General features: G+C 43.8%; 1 protein-coding gene across 1 annotated transcript; it reads right to left on the minus strand.

Annotated features, from left to right (window-relative positions):
• Positions 1-552: 552 nt before the first annotated feature.
• Positions 553-22,606, minus strand: chst12a (carbohydrate (chondroitin 4) sulfotransferase 12a). Its single transcript, XM_046333855.1, is given in 8 exon segments — positions 553-1,735; positions 3,195-3,503; positions 8,086-8,265; positions 11,924-12,079; positions 14,437-14,549; positions 14,552-14,637; positions 14,639-14,790; positions 22,505-22,606. Coding segments are annotated over 7 exon segments (1,224 nt in total). The 5' UTR covers positions 14,782-14,790; positions 22,505-22,606; the 3' UTR covers positions 553-1,498.
• Positions 22,607-24,143: the final 1,537 nt, after the last annotated feature.

Below are 24,143 nucleotides of genomic sequence, written 5' to 3' on the forward strand. Positions count from 1 at the left end.
GGAAACACTAACTCAACATGTAGATTCTATTCTGTGAATGACGAGGTTTGTGGCACAGATCATTATCATGAAATAACAGACAACAGTTCACAGTAAACACAGCCTATCATTGTGCACAACCCTATTACATAGCATCAGCAAGGTACATAAAACACTGACACCATCCCTTTAAGCCCGATAGATAGGTCATCCCTTTAAGACCTCAAATATACAGATGTTCTGTATATTTGAAAAATGAGTAAAAAAAAAAATATATATTTACAAAAATACTTTGCTGTGTAAACTTTTCATTTTCATTCCAACCAAAGGCCCCAACCTCCTCCTGTCTAACCCCAACCTCCTGTCTAACCCCAACCTCCTCCTGTCTAACCCCAACCTCCTCCTGTCTAACCCCAACCTCCTCCTGTCTAACCCCAACCTCCTCCTGTCTAACCCTAACCTCCCGTCTAACCCCAACCTCCCGTCTAACACCAACCTCCCGTCTAACCCCAACCTCCCGTCTAACCACCAACCTCCCGTCTAACCCCAACCTCCCGTCTAACCCCAACCTCCCGTCTAACCCCAACCTCCCGTCTAACCCCAACCTCCTGTCTAACCCTGTCTTCCTCTTTTTATCCAGTAACATGTTGTAACATGTTTCCCCATGCTTCCAGTAGTAGCACACCCATTGGGTTTGTTTCAGAAAATCATTCCCTTCAACATAACCCTACAACTCCTCAGGTCCTGATGGCTTCCTTACAGAAGGGTGATAATGTTGGCATCGGTCACTGTGAAACAAGGCATTTCCTTTCCACATTAAAACATAAAACAAAAAAATCCCTTTCATGCTTAACTTTAACGCTGGAAAATAAGTGAACATTAAAAACAACTAGAAAACAACGAATTCCCAAACAGTTCAACTCCTCATAGGATGATCAGTAGTGACCAGGGTTCCACCAGGGTTCCATGATGACATGACAGACACCGGGGTTCCATGATGACATAACAAACACCGGGGTTCCATGATGACATGACAGACACCGGGGTTCCATGATGACATGACAGACACCAGGGTTCCATGATGACATGACAGACACCGGGGTTCCATGATGACATGACAGACACCAGGGTTCCAGCAGTCAGGAGTCCAAGTCTTCTCCAAAGGAAGTTGAACCAAACTCTAACTTTCCTCTGTTCTCCTGCTGAGTCTAGAACAGGAGCAGAAGATGCAGCACTCTGGTCTGGCTGGTCTTAGAAAATAATGTACAACCTGGAACCATAAAGGATTCTTCGATTTTCCCCATAGGAGAACCCACTGACAATAGCTATTTTTGGTTCCAAGTAGAACGGTTTAATTAATTCAAGGTTCTACGTGGAACAGTTTTATCACTAAAAGGTTCTAAGTAGAACCTGTTCCACCACCAAAAAGTTATACCTGGGACCAAAAAGGGTTATCCTATGGGGACAAGAAAAGAGCCCTTTTAGAAAAGCCATTTTTTCTGAGTGTAGTTGTAGTCAGTCAGTCTAGCAGGGAGTCTGGTCTGGAGTAGCCAAACAGTCTGAAGTCTGGTTCATACAGCCTGTAGAGACCCCTCCTGGCCACTAGGGGCACCCTGCTGAACCAGTCCTCCTGCCAGCTGCTGGCCGTGTGGTTCCTGTGAGAGGGAGGGAAGTCAACCACGTTGTCCACCTTCAAAACCCTCAGCAGCTGTTCAGCATCCTCCTCAACCGTCTCCAGCTGACCCACAAAGTCATACTGGGAGGGGGCAGGGGAGAGAGGGGGAGAGACAGAGAGAAAGTTAACCCAAACAAATTGACTAGCACGCACCAGCATCAGTCTGTGTTGTCTGTTTTCTTCTTTGTTAACAGTATCCCTTTCCCTCTCATAGTGAGAGAATGAACAGCAAACCTGGTTTCAAGAAACAGATAATGCAACGGCTCTCCCCTATTGGACCTAGATAGTGTGTGTGTGTATGTATTGATATGTAGGCTGTGTGTGCCATTTTTAAATGTATGTAGTTCTGTCCTTGAGCTGTTCTTGTCTATCAACGTTCTTTACCATGTTCTGTGTTCTGTGCTCTGTGTTCTGTGTGCTCTGTGCTGTGTACTGTGTGCTGTTCTGTGTTCTGTGCTCTGTGTTCTGTGTGCTCTGTGCTGTGTGTTCTGTGTTCTGTGCTCTGTGCTGTGTGCTCTGTGTTCTGTGCTCTGTGCTCTGTGCTCTGTGTTCTGTGCTCTGCTCTGTGCTCTGTGTTCTGTACTCTGTGTTCTGTACTCTGTGTTCTGTGCTCTGTGCTCTGTACTCTGTGTTCTGTACTCTGTGTTCTGTACTCTGTGTTCTGTACTCTGTGTTCTGTACTCTGTACTCTGTGCTCTGTGCTCTGTGCTGTGTGCTCTGTGCTCTGTGTTCTGTGCTCTGTGTGCTGTGTGCTCTGTGCTGTGTGCTCTGTGTGGACCCCAGGAAGAGTAGCTGCTGCTTTTGCAACATCATTTGCCTCATCAATCTACACACAATAACCCATAATGACAAAGGGGATACTAGTTTTTACAAATAAATTACCAATATTTACCCTCAGTAGACAGGGGTAGTTTTCATAGAAATACAATTTGTTTTGTTGACAGGTCCACAATTGATATCTTTGAACATCTGTCTGTAACATTTGATTTGCCCCAAGACACAGTTTTGGAAATCCCTACAATTGCAGAGTTGTCTGACTACCAACCCATTTGAAAGGTTGCTGCTTAAACAAAACAATAGACTTGACTTCTCTTATATTCCTGTCTACTAGATGAAATGGCTGACCCATTGGAAAAGGTGAAAAAACAATGGGAAGCAGATTTACACAGTGACATGTCCTCTGATGAATGGTCCTTATGACTAAACATGTTCAATACAACCTAGAAAGAAATGGGTAACACATTTATACAAGCTTGCTGAATCGCTGTTGGAGATGCAGCTGAGCCACAGGATCAATCAGTCCTATCTTAAGGACCCGTCCCTCTACTGCACTGGTAGAATAGTAGAATCCATGTTATTTGTAAAGTAGTGGGGACTGATGTTTGCTGGTCTGATAAATGCAGAATGTTGGGCTCTACATTAGAGTTAGATAACAGAGTTCACTCTTCTTTCACAAGAAGGTGGATCTTGTTGGCCCTTACTTCTGCCAAAATACTTATTCTTAGACATTGGATAATAATCTAGTGTTTTCATATATTACCTGTATTTGACAGGGGTGGCATAGCCGGTAGACCTGTCTCCAGTGCTCGTTGAAGGGGGCGTCGCTCTCAGTCTTGGGGTCCAGTAGGTATTGGACGAACTCTGAGAAGGAGGGGCGGATTCCCGCAGGAAACGCGTCGCCCACTGCCGCGGGAGGTTCAGAGTGGTTACCATAGCGACGGAGCATGAGCAGAGCGAATCGGCGGTAGAACTCCTCGTTGGGCTGCTCAAACTTGTTCCGATACGCTGAGATGAGGCGGACGAACGGATCTCTGACGAACAGGAACTTAGTGTACTTCTGGAGCTTCACCTTGACAATAAACAAAACCACCTTTATTAAAACCACCTTCAAAACAAATACACAGTGCATCTGGAAAGAATTCACATTTTGTTACGTTGCAGCCTTATTTTAAAAATGGATTCAATATGTTTTCCCCCCTCAAACTACACACAATACCCCATAATGACATCACAATACCCCATAATGACATCACAATACCCCATAATGACATCACAATACCCCATAATGACAAAAGGTACAAGTTGATACAGGTTTTTAGAAATGTTTTAAAATGTATTACAAATAAAAACAGATATACCTTATTTATAATAAGTATTCAGACCCTTCGCTATGAGACTTGAAATTGAGCTCAGGTGAATCCTGTTTCCATTGATCATCCTTGAGATGTTTCTACAACTTTATTGGAGTCCACCTGTGATAAATTAAATTGATTGGACAGGATTTGGAAAGGCACACACCTGTCTATATAATGTCCCACAGTGTATGTCAGAGCAGAAACCAAGCCATGAGGTTGAAGGAATTGTCCGTAGAGCTCCGAGACAGGATAGTCTTGAGGCACAGATCTGGGGAAGGAACCAAAAAAATTCTGCCGTATTGAAAGTCCCCAAGAACACAGTGGCCTCCATCATTCTGAAATGGAAGAAGTTTGGAACCACCAAGACTCTTCCTGGAAGTGGCCGCCCGGCCAACTGAGCAATCGGGGAAGAAGGGCCTTGGTCAAAGAGGTGACCAAGAACCCGATGGTCACTCTGAAAGAACTCCAGAGTTCGTCTGTGGAGATGGGAGAACCTTCCAGAAGGACAACCATCTCTGCAGCACTCCACCAATCAGGCCTTTATGATAGTGGCCAGACGGAAGCCACTTCTCATTAAAAGGCACATGACAGCCCACTTGGAGTTTGCCAAAAGGCACCTAAAGACTCTCAGACCATGAGAAACAAGATTCTCTGATGAATCCAAGATTGAACTTTTTGGCCTGAATGCCAAGCGTCATGTCTGGAGGCACCATCCCTACAGTGAAGCACGGTGGTGGCAGCATCATGCTGTGGGGATGTTTGTCAGCGGCAGGGACTGGGAGACTAGTCAGGATCGAGGGAAAGATGAACGGTGCAAAGTACAGAGAAATCCTTGATGAAAACCTGCTCCAGAGCTCTCAGGACTTCAGACTGGGGTGAAGGTTCACCTTCCATCTCTGGAGAAACCTGAAAATAGCTGTGCAGCAACACTCCCCATCCAACCTGACAGAGCTTGAGAGGATCTGCAGAGAAGAATGGGAGAAACTGTTCAAATACAGGTGTGCCAAGGTTGTAGCATCATACCCAGGAAGACTCTACGATGTAATCGCTGCCAAAGGTGCTTCAACAAAATACTGAGTAAAGGGTCTGGAAACTTATTTAAATGACATTGAAGTTTTATTTTTAATATATTTGCACACATTTCTAAAACTGTTTTTTGCTTTGTCATTATGAGGTATTGTGATGTCATTATAGGGTATTGTGATGTCATTAAGGGATAGTGTGATGTCATTATAGGGTATTGTGATGTCATTATGGGGTATTGTGATGTCATTATGGGATATTGTGATGTCATTATGGGGTATTGTGATGTCATTATAGGGTATTGTGATGTCATTATAGGGTATTGTGATGTCATTATGGGGTATTGTGATGGCATTATGGGGTATTGTGATGTCATTATGGGATATTGTGATGTCATTATGGGGTATTGTGTATAGATTGATGAGGGGGAAAAAACAATTTAATCCATTTTAGAATACGGCTGTAACGTAACAAAATGTGGAAAAAGGGGTCTGAATACTTTCCAAATGCACTGAATACATCACTTTCAGCTTTATATAATAAATTAAACCAAATGTGCCAGCTGTGAACTGGCCACCATCAGGGTTCATGTCAGCTGTGAACTGGCCACCATCAGGGTTCGTGTCAGCTGTTAACTGACCACCATCAGGGTTCGTGTCAGCTGTTAACTGACTACCATCAGGGTTAGTGTCACCTGTTAACTGACTACCATCAGGGTTTATGTCAGCTGTTAACTCACCACCATCAGGGTTAGTGTCAGCTGTTAACTCACCACCATCAGGGTTTATGTCAGCTGTTAACTCACCACCATCAGGGTTAGTGTCAGCTGTTTAACTGACCACCATCAGGGTTAGTGTCAGCTGTTAACTCACCACCATCAGGGTTCGTGTCAGCTGTTAACTCACCACCATCAGGGTTCATGTCAGCTGTGAACTGACCACCATCAGGGTTCATGTCAGCTGTGAACTGACCACCATCAGGGTTCATGTCAGCTGTTAACTGACTACCATCAGGGTTAGTGTCACCTGTTAACTGACTACCATCAGGGTTTATGTCAGCTGTTAACTCACCACCATCAGGGTTAGTGTCAGCTGTTTAACTGACCACCATCAGGGTTAGTGTCACCTGTTAACTGACCACCATCAGGGTTAGTGTCAGCTGTTAACTGACTACCATCAGGGTTAGTGTCACCTGTTAACTGACTACCATCAGGGTTTATGTCAGCTGTTAACTCACCACCATCAGGGTTAGTGTCAGCTGTTTAACTGACCACCATCAGGGTTTATGTCAGCTGTTAACTCACCACCATCAGGGTTAGTGTCAGCTGTTTAACTGACCACCATCAGGGTTCATGTCAGCTGTTAACTCACCACCATCAGGGTTAGTGTCACCTGTTAACTGACCACCATCAGGGTTAGTGTCACCTGTTAACTGACTACCATCAGGGTTAGTGTCACCTGTTAACTGACCACCATCAGGGTTAGTGTCACCTGTTAACTGACCACCATCAGGGTTAGTGTCACCTGTTAACTCACCACCATCAGGGTTTATGTCAGCTGTTAACTGACCACCATCAGGGTTAGTGTCACCTGTTAACTGACCACCATCAGGGTTAGTGTCAGCTGTTAACTGACCACCATCAGGGTTAGTGTCACCTGTTAACTGACCACCATCAGGGTTAGTGTCACCTGTTAACTGACCACCATCAGGGTTAGTGTCACCTGTTAACTGACCACCATCAGGGTTAGTGTCACCTGTTAACTGACCACCATCAGGGTTAGTGTCACCTGTTAACTGACCACCATCAGGGTTAGTGTCACCTGTTAACTGACCACCATCAGGGTTATTGTCAGCTGTTAACTGACCACCATCAGGGTTAGTGTCACCTGTTAACTGACCACCATCAGGGTTAGTGTCACCTGTTAACTGACCACCATCAGGGTTAGTGTCACCTGTTAACTGACCACCATCAGGGTTAGTGTCACCTGTTAACTGACCACCATCAGGGTTCATGTCAGCTGTTAACTGACCACCATCAGGGTTAGTGTCACCTGTTAACTGACCACCATCAGGGTTCATGTCAGCTGTTAACTGACCACCATCAGGGTTCATGTCAGCTGTTAACTGACCACCATCAGGGTTTATGTCAGCTGTTAACTCACCACCATCAGGGTTAGTGTCAGCTGTTAACTGACCACCATCAGGGTTAGTGTCAGCTGTTTAACTGACCACCATCAGGGTTCATGTCAGCTGTTAACTGACCACCATCAGGGTTCATGTCAGCTGTTAACTGACCACCATCAGGGTTCATGTCAGCTGTTAACTCACCACCATCAGGGTTAGTGTCAGCTGTTAACTGACCACCATCAGGGTTAGTGTCAGCTGTTTAACTGACCACCATCAGGGTTAGTGTCAGCTGTTAACTGACCACCATCAGGGTTAGTGTCAGCTGTTAACTGACCACCATCAGGGTTCATGTCAGCTGTTAACTCACCACCATCAGGGTTAGTGTCAGCTGTTAACTGACCACCATCAGGGTTAGTGTCAGCTGTTTAACTGACCACCATCAGGGTTTATGTCAGCTGTTAACTCACCACCATCAGGGTTAGTGTCAGCTGTTTAACTGACCACCATCAGGGTTAGTGTCAGCTGTTAACTGACCACCATCAGGGTTAGTGTCAGCTGTTAACTGACCACCATCAGGGTTAGTGTCAGCTGTTTAACTCACCACCATCAGGGTTAGTGTCAGCTGTTAACTGACCACCATCAGGGTTAGTGTCAGCTGTTTAACTGACCACCATCAGGGTTCATGTCAGCTGTTAACTGACCACCATCAGGGTTCATGTCAGCTGTTAACTGACCACCATCAGGGTTCATGTCAGCTGTTAACTGACCACCATCAGGGTTCATGTCAGCTGTTAACTCACCACCATCAGGGTTAGTGTCAGCTGTTAACTGACCACCATCAGGGTTAGTGTCAGCTGTTTAACTGACCACCATCAGGGTTAGTGTCACCTGTTAACTGACCACCATCAGGGTTAGTGTCACCTGTTAACTCACCACCATCAGGGTTCATGTCAGCTGTTAACTCACCACCATCAGGGTTAGTGTCAGCTGTTAACTGACCACCATCAGGGTTCATGTCAGCTGTTAACTGACCACCATCAGGGTTCATGTCGGCTGTTTAACTGACCACCATCAGGGTTAGTGTCAGCTGTTAACTGACCACCATCAGGGTTCATGTTAGAGGTAAGAGATTAGAAGTGAACTGACCTTCATCAGGTGTCGTGAGAATTTCCCGTAGCGTTTCCAGAACTTGTTGAAGGTGAAGTGGAGGCTGCTGTTGTGGACCATCTCCTGAGGAACCGCCAGAGGGTCCCTGTACGGAACTCCCTCCTGGAGCAGACTCTCACTGAGCACGATCATGATCCTCTTCCAGTTACTACATGCCACCTACAGTCAATATAAATATACATACAATATACAGTGGGGCAAAAAAGGTATTTAGTCAGCCACCAATTGTGCAAGTTCTCACACTTAAAAAGATGAGGCCTGTAATTTTCATCATAGGTACACTTCAACTATGACAGACAAAATGAGAAAAAAAATCCAGAAAATCACATTGTAATATTTTTAATGAATTTATTTGCAAATTATGGTGGAAAATAAGTATTTGGTCAATAACAAAAGTTTCTCAATACTTTGTTATATACCCTTTGTTGGCAATGACAGAGGTCAAACGTTTTCTGTACAAGGTTTTCACAGACTGTTGCTGGTATTTTGGCCCATTCCTCCATGCAGATCTCCTCTAGAGCAGTGATGTTTTGGGGCTGTTGCTGGGCAACACAGACTTTCAACTCCCTCCAAAGATTTTCTATGGGGTTGAGATCTGGAGACTGGCTAGGCCACTCCAGGACCTTGAAATGCTTCTTACGAAGCCACTCCTTTGTTGCCCGGGCGGTGTGTTTGGGATCATTGTCATGCTGAAAGACCCAGCCACGTTTCATCTTCAATGCCCTTGCTGATGGAAGGTTTTCACTCAAAATCTCACGATACATGGCCCCATTCATTCTTTCCTTTACACGGATCAGTCGTCCTGGTCCCTTCGCAGAAAAACAGCCCCAAAGCATGATGTTTCCACCCCCATGCTTCACAGTAGGTATGGTGTTTGGATGCAACTCAGCATTCTTTGTCCTCCAAACACGACGAGTTGAGTTTTTACCAAAAAGTTATATTTTGGTTTCATCTGACCGTATGACATTCTCCCAATCTTCTTTTGGATCATCCAAATGCTCTCTAGCAAACTTCAGACGGGCCTGGACATGTACTGGCTTAAGCAGGGGACACGTCTGGCACTGCAGGATTTGAGTCCCTGGCGGCGTAGTGTGTTACTGATGGTAGGCTTTGTTACTTTGGTCCCAGCTCTCTGCAGGTCATTCACTAGGTCCCCCCGTGTGGTTCTGGGATTTTTGCTGTTCTTGTGATCATTTTGACCCCACGGGGTGAGATCTTGCATGGAGCCCCAGATCGAGGAAGATTATCAGTGGTCTTGTATATCTTCCATTTCCTAATAATTGCGCCCACAGTTGATTTCTTCAAACCAAGCTGCTTACCTATTGCAGATTCAGTCTTGTGGACAGGTGTCTTTTATATTGATAACAAGTTCAAACAGGTGCCATTAATACAGGTAACGAGTGGAGGACAGAGGAGCCCCTTAAAGAAGAAGTTACAGGTCTGTGAGAGCCAGAAATCTTGCTAGTTTGTAGGTGACCAAATACTGATTTTTTACCATAATTTGCAAATAAATTCATTAAAACTCCTACAATGTGATTGTCTGGATTTTTTTCCCTCATTTTGTCTGTCATAGTTGAAGTGTACCTATGATGAAAATTACAGGCCTCTCTCATCTTTTTAAGTGGGAGAACTTTCACAATTGGTGGCTGACTAAATACTTTTTTGCCCCACTGTATACAGTACCAGTCAAAAGTTAGGACACACAGACTCATTCAAGGGTTTTTCTTTATTTGGACTATTTTCTACATTGTAAAATAATAGTGAAAACATCAAAACTATAAAATAACACATATGGAATCACGTAGTAACCAAACAAGTGTTAAACAAATCAAAATATATTTTCTATTGTAGCCACCCTTTGCATAGCTTTGCACACTCTTGGCATTCTCTCAACCAGCTTCATGAGGAATGCTTTTCCAACCGTATTGAAGGAGTTCCCACATATGCTGAGCACTTGTTGGCTGATTTTCCTTCACTCTGCATTCCAACTCATCCCAAACCATCTCAATTGGTTGAGGTGGGGTGATTGTGGAGGCCAGGTCATCTAATGCATTACTCCATCACTCTCCTTCTTCTAATCCCTACACAGCCAAGTAAGACCCAGCACCACATTGGACAGTAGGTATGGGCTTCTTTTCTGCATCTTTCAACTCCACTGGTGTGCATGGCCAAAGACCTGGCCAAAGACCTGGCCAAAGACCTGGCCAAAGACCTGGCCAAAGACCTGGCCAAAGACCTGGCCAAAGACCTGGCCAAAGACCTGGCCAAAGACCTGGCCAAAGACCTGGCCAAAGACCTGGCCAAAGACCTCTACTTTTATGTCATCCTAAAAATGTAAACGCCTGGAGATTGCTAAACGGCAATGGAACTTGGATTGGAACCTGTGCAATGGTCAGATGACATAAAAATAGAGCTCTTTGGGAAAGCACACCAGTGGTGGGTTTGACTCCGAGTGGCACAGCGGTCTGAGACACTGCATCTCAGTGCTGAGACCCTGACCTGTTCACCTGACGTGCTACCTTGTCCGGACTTTATTTATTTATTTGTTTAACTCTCTCTCTCTACCGCACCTGCTGTCTAACTCTGAATGCTCGGCTATGAAAAGCCAACTGACATTTACTCCTGAGGTGCTGGCCTGTTAAACCCTCTATCAATCAATCAAATGTATTCATAAAGCCCTTCATACATCAGCCGATATCACAAGGTGCTATACAGAAACCCAGCCTAAAACCCCAAACAGCAAGCAATGCAGATGTAGAAGCACGGTGGCTAGGAAAAACTCCCAAGAAAGGCCAGAACTTAGGAAGAAACCTAGAGAGGAACCAGGCTGTGAGCGGTGTTCAGTCCTCTTCTGGCTGTGACGGGTGACGATCATGGCCAAGGTGTCCAAGATGTTCAAACGTTCATAGATGACCAGCAGGGTCAATTAATAATAATCAGGGGGTGCAACAGGTCAGCACCTCAGGAGCTAACCACTGTGATGATTATTATTTGACCCTGCTGGTCATTATGAACATTTGAACATCTTGGCCATGTTCTGTTATAATCTCCACCCGGCACAGCCAGAAGAGGACTGGCCACCCCTCACAAGCCTGGTTCCTCTCTAGGTTTCTTCCTAGCCTGGTTCCTCTCTAGGTTTCTTCCTAGGTTCTGGCCTTTCTAGGGAGTTTTTTCCTAGCCACCCCTCACAGCCTGGTTCCTCTCTAGGTTTCTTCCTAGCCTGGTTCCTCTCTAGGTTTCTTCCTAGCCTGGTTCCTCTCTAGGTTTCTTCCTAGCCTGGTTCCTCTCTAGGTTTCTTCCTAGCCTGGTTCCTCTCTAGGTTTCTTCCTAGCCTGGTTCCTCTCTAGGTTTCTTCCTAGCCTGGTTCCTCTCTAGGTTTCTTCCTAGGTTCTGGCCTTTCTAGGGAGTTTTCTCTAGCCACCGTGCTTCTACATCTGCATTGCTTGCTGTTTGGGGTTTTAGGCTGTGTGGGGTTTTAGGCTGGTGTAAAAATGGCTTCATGAACATATTTGATTTTATTAGAGGCATCACTACAGGTTCGAATACAGGCTGTATCACAACCGGCCGTGATTGGGAGTCCCATAGGGTGGCGCACAATTGGCACAGCGTCGTCCGGGTTTGGCCATCATTGTAAATAGGTCAGTTAAGAATTTGTTCTGAATTGACTTGCCTGGTTAAATAAAGGTTGAATAAAACAATATGAGCCCGTGGCCGTTTGTGTGTGTGTGTGTGTGTGTGTGTGTGTGTGTGTGTGTGTGTGTGTGTGTGTGTGTGTGTGTGTGTGTGTGTGTGTGTGTGTGTGTGTGTGTGTGTGTACCTTGGGGACGTAGCAGTATATGATACCGTGGCGGTCGTCGACGATCAGGTGATCCAGCTCCCTGTTGGGGATGTCGTCAAACGAACGGTTCTTCCCCGGAAAAGCCAGGTCATCACCATGGTGACAGAGGTCATGGAGACGCTGCCGCCTTCTCTCCTGAAAAGAGAGAGAGGGGGGAGAGAGCGGAGGGGGAGAGAGCGGAGCGGAGGGGGGAGAGAGAGAGTGGGGAGAGAGCGGAGGGGGAGAGAGCGGAGGGGGGAGAGAGGGGGGGGAGAGAGCGGAGGGGGAGAGAGCGGAGGGGGAGATAGCGGAGGGGGGGAGAGAGAGGAGTGGGGAGAGAGCGGAGTGGGGAGAGAGCGGAGGGGGGGGAGAGAGCGGAGGGGGAGAGAGCGAGAGGGGGAGAGAGCGGAGGGGGAGAGAGTGGAGGGGGGAGAGAGAGAGTGGGGAGAGAGCGGAGGGGGAGAGAGCGGAGGGGGGGAGAGAGAGAGAGCGGAGGGGGAGAGAGCGGAGGGGGGGAGAGAGCGGAGGGGGGAGAGAGCGGAGGGGGGAGAGAGCGAGAGGCATGAAAACAAGAGTGAGAGGTGAGAGAGAGAAACAAATTTGACCCCAATAACTACTGTGGAATATTTGTCCACAGCAACCTTGGGAAAATCCTCTGCATTGAGCAAATGTCAAATTGTATTTTTACCAAATTACTGATAGACCACGTATTCACCCTGCATACCATAATTAACAAACAAACTAACTAAAAGAAAGGCAAAGTCTTCTCATGCTTTGTTGATTTCAAAAAAGCTTTGACTCAATTTGGTATGAGGGCCTGCTATACAAACTGATGGAAAGTGGTGTTGGGGAAAAAACAAGACATTATAAAATCTATGTACACAAAAAAACAAGTGTGCAGTTAAGATTGGCAAAAAAAAACATACATTTCTTTCCACAGGGTTGTGGAGTGAGACAGGGATGCAGCTTGAGCCCCACCCTCTTCAACATATATATTAAGGAATTGGTGAGGGCACTAGAACAGTCTCCTCACCCTACTAGAATCTGAAGTCAAATGTCTACTGTTTGCTGATGATCTGGTGCTCCTGTCCCCAAACAAGGAGGGCCTACAGCAGCACCAAGATCTTCTGCACAGATTCTGTCAGACCTGGGCCCTGACAGTAAATCTCGGTAAGACAAAAATAATGGTGTTCCAAAAAAGGTCCAGTTGCCAGGACCACAAATAAAAATTCCATCTAGACACCGTTGCCCTAGAGCACACAAAAAACTATACATAACTTGGCCTAAACATCAGTGCCACAGAGCTGTGATCGATCTGAGAGACAAGGCAAGAAGAGCCTACTATACCATAAAAAGGAACATAGCATTTAAAATCCCAATTAGGATATGGCTAAAAATACTTGAATCATGTTATAGAACCCGTTGCCCTTTATGGTTGTGAGGTCTGGGGTCCGCTCACCAACCAAGAATACACAAAATGAGACAAACACCAAATTGCATGCAGAATTCTGCAAAAACATCCTCTGTGTACAACGTAAAACATGCAGAGTAATGTATGCAGAGCAGTATTAGGCCGATACTTGCTAATTATCAAAATCTAGAAAAAAGCTGTTAAATTCTACAACCACCTAAAAGGAAGCAATTCCCAAACCTTCCATAACAAAGCCATCACCTACAGAGAGATGAATCTGGAGAAGAGTCCCCTAAGCAAGCTGGTTCTGCAACTCTGTTCATAAACACAAACACAAACAGACCCCACTGAGTCCCAGGACAGCAACACAATTAGACCCAATCATGAGAAAACAAAAACATAATTACTTGAGACATTGGAAAGAATTAACAAAAAAACAGAGCAAACTGGAATGCTATTTGGTCCTAAACAGAGAGCACCGTGGCAGAATACCTGACCACTGTGACTGACACAAACTTAAGGAAAGCTTTGACTATGTACAGACTTAGAGAGCATAGCCTTGCTATTGAGAAAGGACGCCGTAGCCTTTCTTCTCTTGAGAGCCAGGTCTGCCTATGTGCACACTGCCCACAAAATGAGGTGGAAACTAAGCTGCACTTCCTAACCTCCTGCCCAATGTATGACCCTATTAGACCATATTAGAGACACATATTTCCCTCAGATTAAACACAGACCTACAAAGAATTAAAAAAAAACAATTTTGATAAACTCCCATATCTACTCGATGAAATACCAGTGCGCCATCACAGCAGCAAGATGTGTGACCTGTTGCCACAAGAAAATGGAAACCAGTGAAGAACAAACACATTTAAGTTTGATTTATTTTCCCTTTTGTACTTTAACTATTTGCAAGTGATAAGACATTTGAAATGTCTTTATTCTTTTTTAACTTTTGTGAGTGTAATGTTTTCTGTAAATGTGTATTGTTTATTTCACTTTTGTTTATTATCTACTTCACTTGCTTTGGCAATGTAAACATATGTTTTCCCATGCCAACAGAGCCCTTACATTGAATTGCATTGAGAGGGAGGGTTAGGATTACCTGTCTTAGTCGTTTCTCGGGGTCGATGGGCGTCAGATGGACTTTCCACTCCCTCCGGGGAACGTACCGCTCCTCAGCGTGCTCTGATTGGTTGGCAGAGTCTGGGGGGGGGCGGAATCTGTAGGATCATTGGTTCCCTCCAGGAACTGGTTTACGAAGGCATTGATGTCGGAGAGGAAGGAGGGGGTTGGGTGTGTGGGGGAGTGGTGAGGGGCGGGCCGGGGGGAGAGGGGGGGGCATGTAGAGGTGAGAGGCTCCAACGTCGTCCCAGTAGAGAATAATCAACAGGATCATAAAGACTGAACCCAGAACCAGAGAGACACGGAACCACCTCCACTTCCCCATGTTGACACCCTTAACACAAGCAGCAGAGAACATAGACTGTTACACAAACACTGTTACACAAACACACTAGAGGTTGACCCATTAATCGAAATGGCCGATTAATTCGGGCCAAATTTCAAGTTTTCATAACAATCGGGAATCTCATTTTTGGACGCCGATTATTGCCGATTACATTGCACTCCACGAGGAGACTGCATGGCAGGCTGACTACCTGTTACACGAGTGCAGCTAGGAGCCAAGGTAAGTTGCTAGCTAGCATTAAACTTATCTTATAAAAAACAATCAATCTTCACAACTACACATGGTTGATGATATTACTAGTTTATCTAGCTTGTCCTGCATTGTATATAATCGATGCGGTGCCTGTTAATTTAGCATCGAATCACAGCCTACTTCGCCAAATGGGGGATGATTTAACAAGCGAATTCACGAAAAAAGCACTGTCGTTGCACCAATGTGTGCCTAACCATAAACATCAATGCCTTTCTTAAAATCAATACACAAGTATATATTTTTAAACCTGCATATTTAGTTCATATTGCCTGCTAACATGAATTTCTATTAACTAGGGAAATTGTGTCACTTCTCTTGCGTTCTGTGCAAGCAGAGTCAGGGTAAATGCAGCAGTTTGGGCCGCCTGGCTCGTTGCGAACTGTGTGAAGAGCATTTCTTCTTAACAAAGACCGTAATTAATTTGACAGAATTGTACATAATTATGACATAACATTAAAGGTTGTGCAATGTAACAGCAATATTCAGACTTAGGGATGCCACGGAACGGTTCCGTCTTTCACTGAAAGAATTCATGTTTTGTTTTCAAAATGATAGTTTCCGGATTTGACCATATTAATGACCTAAGGCTCGTATTTCTGTGTGTTGTTATAATTAAATCTATGATAGAGCAGTCTGACTAAGTGGTGGTAGGTAGCAGCAGGCTCGTAAGCATTCATTCAAACAGCACTTTCCTGCGTTTGCCAGCAGCTCTTCGCTGTGCTTCAAGCATTGAGCTGTTTATGACTTCAAGCCTGTCAACTCCCGAGATTAGACTGGCAATACTATAGTGCCTATAAGAACATCCAATAGTCAAAGGTATATGAAATACAAATGGTATAGAGAGAAATAGTCCTATAATAACTACAACCTTGTCGTATTGATGAGACCAAGGCGCAGCGTGATATGAATACATACTTATTTTAACGAAGAAAGAACACTAAACAAAATAACCGTGACGCTATATAAACCGAGTGCTGACAGGCAACTACACATAGACAATAACCCACAAAACCAAAACAGAAAATGGCAACGTAAATAGGATCCCCAATCAGAGACAACGATAAACAGCTGCCTCTGATTGGGAACAAATTCAGGCCACCGTAGACCTACATTTACCTAGACATACCAAAACCCCATAGATGTACAAAAACCCTAGACAAGACAAAAACACACATAGCACCCTCGTCATATCCTGACCTAACCAAAATAATAAAGAAAACAAAGATAACTAAGGTCAGGGTGTAACAAAACCTAAAACTTCTTCCCTGGGAATATTGAAGACTCATGTTAAAAGGAACCACCAGCCTTCATATGTTCTCATGTTCTGAGCAAGGAACTTAAACATTAGCTTTCTTACATAGCACATATTGCACTTTTACTTTCTTCTCCAAAACTTTTGGTCCTTCTGTAGCTCAGTTGGTAGAGCATGGTGCTTGTAACGCCAGGGTAGTGGGTTCGATCCCCGGGACCACCCATACGTAGAATGTATGCACACATGACTGTAAGTCGCTTTGGATAAAAGCGTCTGCTAAATGGCATATATATATATATTCTCCAACACTTTGTTTTTGCATTATTTAAACCAAATTGAACATGTTTCATTATTTATTTGAGACTAAATTGATTTTATTGATGTATTATATTAAGTTAGAATAAAAGTGTTCATTCAGTATTGTTGTAATTGTCATTAATACAAATATATATATAAAAATAGTCCGATTAATCAGTATCGGCTTTTTTTGGGGTCCTCCAATAATCAGTATCGGCGTTGAAAAATCAGAATCGGTCGACCTCTAAAAGACACACACTGAATTCAGGACTTGTGAAATTAATCATTTAATTAATTTATCCAAATAGTTTAACCTTCTTTTTGCTGGTCTGGCTTTCAAGTTTGTCTATGAAAATGCCCTTTTTTTATTATCACAATTAAAACCAGAATCATGCTTAATGCACATTCACTAATAATGACTCTCTTCAAGTAGCAGACATTATAGAAAATTACCAAAGATCTCATAAACAATCTCTCAAGCACAAGCCTAGGTGCTAGTGCAGGGGTGGGCAATTCCAGTCCTCAGGGCCTGATTGGTATCAGTTTTGTCCCAGCTAACACACCTAACTCCAATAATTACCTAATCATGAGAAAAAGTCGCTAACTATAGTGACAAAGTTGCTAAATATAGGGACAAAGTCATTGGAAGAGTCTGAGAAGTCACTAAATATAGGAACAAAGTCATTGGAAGGGTCTGAAATGTTGCTAAATATAGGAACAAAGTAACTAAATATAGGGACAAAGTCATTGGAAGGGTCTAAAATGTTGCTAAATATAGGAACAAAGTAACTAAATATAGGGCCAAAGTAACTAAATATAGGGACAAGTCATTACATATAGCGACAAAGTAACTATATATATGGCCATATATGGATATATGGTCATTACATTAGCAGCACTGGTAAGAATTGTTAGTGCCAGTTGTTATCAAACGGAGCACAGCCATTGGTTCCCCAACATTCTGGGCAGTGCTTAGTGAAAGGTCAACTGAATGTAAAATAGGCCTACAGTATCAGTTCAAATGAACTGTCTGGGAAAGGAGATGGTGTGATCACTTTGGCCGCTCATGATAACATTGTTGCACTGATGCATTGCAAATAGTTGCACAGGACAGACAGAGAGATGAGCACAGTGAAAAAGAAGACCCAAAAGAATTGACAGCATTAGAAAAATGGAAATCACTTGCAAACCACTGCAGCAACGAGGCAAGCAATGACATGCTGTAAAAGATGCGCAGGATAAACAGCATGTTTCATTAAATCTACTCCAGCAGTCTTTATCATACCCAGGTATATGGACCGGCGCCGGTCCATGGAGGAATGCTTGTCGGTCTGCAGAATATTTGTCTTGAATATGATTGGGGGGTTATTTGGTCCACTGCATATATTTGACTCTAATACACACTTGCCCTAGGACCACTTGCGAAGTATCGCAACACCAAATACACACACAAGCTAGCCCTGCTCCACAGTCTGCATGCTCTCTCTGGCCGTGTCTAGACTTGACAGTTCATGCAGCTTTTGTATTCTGATCATTGAATTCCGACATGTCATGGATCTACACCTACATTTAAATGTGTCTACTTTGTCCACATTGTGTCCAGATTCCCTTGACTGAAATGCCAGTATGCATTCTGCAAACGGTGGAACAGGTTAAATCTGATAATAACACGACAACCTGTTAGCAGTTGCCCACTACTTCAGATAACTATCCAGCTAACTTATGTAGCTAGACAGCCAGCTAGCAAAGCTGAAGAGACACGCTAGGAATGGATTTCCTCCAACGTTTAATGAAAAAAGGTGCCTCGCTCCCAAAACATGTTTTCTGGAGATTTGTGGGTGAAGTACTGATAACGTCTCCCACTGTATGTGCTTTCGGCAGCCTGATAATCCAGACTGAGGAGAAATCCGCACATAATGCATCTCTGACCACCTCTCGGAGTGGTCACCCAGATATGAACACAATCAGACTTTTGTGCATCTAGACTTGTCTTTTCAATGCGATCTTTGTATTCTGTTAGCAGAAGTCGCATTTAAGTGTCAAGCGTAGACACCCAGCCTCTTTCTCCCTGGAGTTGTTTCAAAGGACAGCTGCCTACCAAAACCGGTCTGTGTGATATGTCAGACCTGCCTCAGCAACAATGCTATGAAGCCATAAAACATTTGCTGACATTTAGAAACAAAGCATCAACATCTCAAGGATAAAATAGAGCTACAGAGCTACTATTTTTATTTCTTAACTGGTTATTGAAGCGCTTCCCTTCCCATTCAAGTGCTTAGGTAATGGTAAGTAGGCTTCAGCGTGTCACACACCACTGCAATGAGCTGGAGGCAGAATGCATTTAAAAAACATACTTTAATTGTGTGAAACCTTAACGTTTTACTTCAAATTATGAGGCACTTTGCTTCAAAGTAGCCGAGCCAAAATCCATTTCTATAAATGTGGAGGCATTTATTTTAGGGCGGCAGGTAGCTGAGTGGACAAGAGCATTGGGCCAGTAACCGAAAGGTTGCTGGTTTGAATCCCCGAGCCAACTAGGTGAAAAACCTATTGATGTGCCCTTGAGCAAGGAACTTAACACTAATTGCTCTAGAAAAGAGAATCTGCTAAATGACTAAAATGTAAAAAAAATAAAGATTTCCATATGACATTGAAACCAGTAACCTATTTCTCTCGTGTTTTATTCGTTTTCAAATACATTTTCTTTAATTTTACAGTAGCCAAAGGCACAATCCTAGTCATATTAGCATCCCATGCTAGTTGATGATAATCCTGGTCATATTAGCATCCCATGCTAGTTGATGATAATCTTAATCATATTAGCATCCCATGCTAGTTGATGATAATCCTGGTCATATTAGCATCCCATGCTAGTTGTTGCATCTTTAGATCTCCCCTCATTCTAAGTTTCTAACAAATATTTTCAGTCACATGAAACCGCTCGTATGTGCAGTGTGCTTTTGACAAGGTGCTTTCCACTAATTGCATTATGGAACGAACAGTCGCGCGTAGCCTACTGCTGTGTGCGCATTGCTGCGCTGCGCAGTTGTAATGTGAAGAAATAATATTTTATCAATATTTTTAAATAAAATGTTTTGATCTGTTGCATCAGCCTCAATACTTTTAAATATGTTTTGGGATGTAGCCTAGGCTCCCTGGTATGAATTTGGGATCTATTGTCCCACAACTGTCCCAGAGTTTGTTTTGGAATAGGCTATTTATTTTTCTCACAGAATGACGAGCTGACCAATAGAATAGGTACACTTTTGTACTATTGGGGAGAGTACTGTGATAGACTAGTGATTTTGCTGTCCGTTACTTGTTGGCTGAGGAAACGTAAACGTGGACAGTTACTCTAACTTCTTCAAAGTGCATCGGAATCTGGTAAGAAGGACATCATTGCATCCTGGAGTTGCATGTTCTGCCAAAATGAATTACCATAATGTAAATCTGTCATTCTGAGAGCACTGTGGGTGAATTACCATAATGTAAACATTCTGAGCACTGTGGGTGAATTACCATAATGTAAACATTCTGAGCACTGTGGGTGAATTACCATAATGTAAATGTCATTCTGTCATTCTGAGCACTGTGGGTGAATTACCATAATGTAAACATTCTGAGCACTGTGGGTGAATTACCATAATGTAAACATTCTGAGCACTGTGGGTGAATTACCATAATGTAAATGTCATTCTGTCATTCTGAGCACTGTGGGTGAATTACCATAATGTAAATGTAATTCTGTCATTCTGAGAGCACTGTGGGTGAATTACCATAATGTAAATGTCATTCTGAGCACTGTGGGTGAATTACCATAATGTAAATGTAATTCTGTCATTCTGAGCACTGTGGGTGAATTACCATAATGTAAACATTCTGAGCACTGTGGGTGAATTACCATAATGTAAATGTCATTCTGTCATTCTGAGAGCACTGTGGGTGAATTACCATAATGTAAACATTCTGAGCACTGTGCGTGAATTACCATAATGTAAACATTCTGAGCACTGTGGGTGAATTACCATAATGTAAATGTAATTCTGTCATTCTGAGAGCACTGTGGGTGAATTACCATAATGTAAACATTCTGAGCACTGTGGGTGAATTACCATAATGTAAATGTCATTCTGTCATTCTGAGAGCACTGTGGGTGAATTACCATAATGTAAACATTCTGAGCACTGTGGGTGAATTACCATAATGTAAATGTAATTCTGTCATTCTGAGAGCACTGTGGGTGAATTACCATAATGTAAACATTCTGAGCACTGTGGGTGAATTACCATAATGTAAATGTAATTCTGAGCACTGTGGGTGAATTACCATAATGTAAATGTGATTCTGTGGGTGGATGCCATAATCAGATTACCAACCAATGCATATGGGTCCAGAGACACATTTTCCTAACGGAAACCCTGGTACGTAAGCACACGCACACTAAGGACCTATAACCTATTACTACTAATAATAAGGTTGTGGCTGTCATTCCAATTATTATTTTTATAGATGTTTTACTAGTGATATTTTAAGTCGCTCTGGATAAGAGCGTCTGCTAAATGACTTAAATGTAAATGTAAATATTTTCCTACTGTTCTTAATAATAAGGTTGTGGCTGTCATTCCAATTATTATTTTTATAGATGTTTTACTAGTGATATTTTCCTACTGTTCTTGCTATTGCAGTTGTTGTTGTTGCATCTGCCCCTCAAATAAAAATATAGTAATTACTATTCCATCTCTTCTGAAGTGTTTTCTGTGTTAAAACACAGAGCTTCACAGTTCTTTTCCAACCATTCTAAATATGGAACTCTGCAGCTATAGTGTGTCACTTCCTCTTCCTGTAGAGATGTACACACACAATTCTGTAGTTAGAAGCAGAGGAGAGAAGAGGGAGGGGAGGAGAGGAAGACAGGAGAGAGGAGAAGAGGAAGAGAGTGGAGAGATGAGAGGAGGAGGGAGAGGAGGCCAGGAGAGAGGGGAGGAGAGATGAGAGGAGGAGTGGAGAGGAAAGGAGGAGAGGAGGATAAAAGGGAGGAGAGAGGGCAGGAGAGAGGAGGGGAGGAGAGATGAGGGAGAGGAGGACAAGGGAGAGGAGGGCAGGAGAGAGGAGGGGAGGAGTGGAGAGGAAAGGAGGAGAGGAGGATAAACGGGAGGAGAGAGGGCAGGAGAGAGGAGGGGAGGAGAGATGAGAGGAGAGATGAGGGAGAGGAGGGCAGGAGAGATGAGAGGAGAGATGAGGAGAGGTGAGAGGAGGACAGGAAAGGACTGGAGAGGAGGATAAAAGGGAGGAAAGGAGAGTGGGGGAGAGGAGAGAGGGGAGGAGTCTGTATGCTCCAGGAAGAAATAAGACTATTAGTCCGATTCCTTCACTCACTGTTCCACACAACTCACATAGGAAACATGGGACTGACACACACACGTCTCACCTTCGCTCGATGATATAAGAGCAGATGGGTTAGATTATGGTTAGGTTATGGGTTCAGATACACCGTTATTACAGCGGGGTTTAGTCACGTGCAGCAGCAGCAGCCCGGTTGGGTCTCGCGAATACAATGTCGCCTTTCACAGCGCAAGGCGAGGAGCGAACAGAACGGGCTTTACACCCGGAGCTGTTTAGAAACGGATTGAGCTGCGACTGATGAATATACATAATTCTAAGGGTGGGTTAGATGATACATTTGTTAGGGAAAGGAGATTCGGGCTGGGATGGAGAGAGGAAGGACAATTATCTGTGACTAGTTGCAGACCAGCGGTCTCTTCTCCTTACTCAGCCCTGTCAGACACCCTGTTTCCAGCGGAGCGCAGCTCAGTGACACGGAGCTGTATCTCTCTATACCATGTACTCTAACACTATCTATCATGACGTTAGAGACTCTTTATTACCGGAAACACAACTCACCTCCGCCAGGGTCTCGAGCTCTCCCCGTTCCCGCCGCGTCAGCTGAGATGCGCAAACAGCTTATTTGTGTCCAGACCGAGAGGCTGTTCACAAAGCACGGAAACATCGCGAGAGTTTGTGCTCTGTTTCTACAGAGCGAGATGAATCAAAAGTATGGGGCCAATTGCATGTATTGAATTTAAAATAAATCATAAACATGGAAAATAAAGTTGAAAATGTAAACATGATATTTTCAAGGAAATGTGAAATAATGGATGTTGAATTTTCTTTTGTATACTGTGGAGAAAGATGCTGTGCATCTTGCCTCATTCTATGTGCATGGACATCTCGAGACTCCGATATAGTGTTTTTTCTCAAAGTTGTGAGGATGTCACGTGTCCTATCTACATGTTTAGGAAACTTCTATTGGGTCAAATAAACCTCACATAGCAAATAAATACATAGCAAATAAGCCATCTATTTTTTTGTTGACCAAATTCGACACTGATTGACCTCCATGCAAAAAACTCCTTGCTTGGTGAGCGAAACTACACCACCTGCTGGAGGCAGAGTTTCCTACAAGTCGGTCCTTTCTTCCTCATTTATCTAGACAATTCAGTTAAGAACAAATTCTTATTTACAATGATGGCCTACCATGGAACAGTCTGACCCTTGTTCAGAACGACAGATTTGAACCTGGTCAGTTTAGGGATTCCATCCATCAACCTTTCAGTTACAGGCCCAACACGAACCACCTGCCACCCCAATCTGACCCAGGAATGGGAGAGTTTTCTATGGGGCCAATTACACGCCATATGTATTGAATTTTAAATATAATATATCGTAAACATGAAAAATAAAGTTGAAAATGTAAACATTATATTTTCGAGAAAGAGGGAAATAATGGATGTTGAAATCAAAAACCAAACAATTGAAAGCAAAATGTATAGAATTGTAAACAAAAATAATAATATCAAAAGTGTAGTAACCTGATATATGTATGTTAAGTATTATGTTTACCAACAGATGGCAGTATTGGTTCAATACAGGGTTTACTCAGCCAGCGGCGATTCATTTGCAGTCTGGACACAGAGGGGTGAACATCTCCTGCTCTCATGAGTGCCTTCAATACAGGGTTTACTCAGCCAGCGGCGATTCATTTGCAGTCTGGACGCAGAGGGGTGAACATCTCCTGCTCTCATGAGTGCCTTCAATACAGGGTTTACTCAGCCAGCGGCGATTCATTTGCAGTCTGGACACAGAGGGGTGAACATCTCCGGCTCTGACTGCTGCTCGAGGACTGGGCCACATGTGAGTGCTTTGGGACAGGGGTGGGGCCCATGGCAGCACCTGCTGCTCGAGGACTGGGCCACATGTGAGTGCTTTGGGACAGGGGTGGGGCCCATGGCAGCACCTGCTGCTCGAGGACTGGGCCACATGTGAGTGCTTTGGGACGGGGGTGGGGCCCATGGCAGCACCTGCTGCTCATTGAGAAGAGTAAGAACGATACGTGCATTCACGTCAGAGTCTCCAAAAGTCTCTAATAACACCAGAAAAAGTCGCTAGATTTGTCACTATTTTGAAAATGTGTCCTTAGAGGGGTCTGAATACTCACTAAATATAGCGACAAAGTCGCTAAGTTGGCAACAGTGCCTTAAAG

The sequence above is a fragment of the Oncorhynchus gorbuscha genome, unplaced genomic scaffold, assembly GCF_021184085.1.
Source record: "Oncorhynchus gorbuscha isolate QuinsamMale2020 ecotype Even-year unplaced genomic scaffold, OgorEven_v1.0 Un_scaffold_537, whole genome shotgun sequence".
In the NCBI taxonomy this organism is placed as follows: domain Eukaryota; kingdom Metazoa; phylum Chordata; class Actinopteri; order Salmoniformes; family Salmonidae; genus Oncorhynchus; species Oncorhynchus gorbuscha.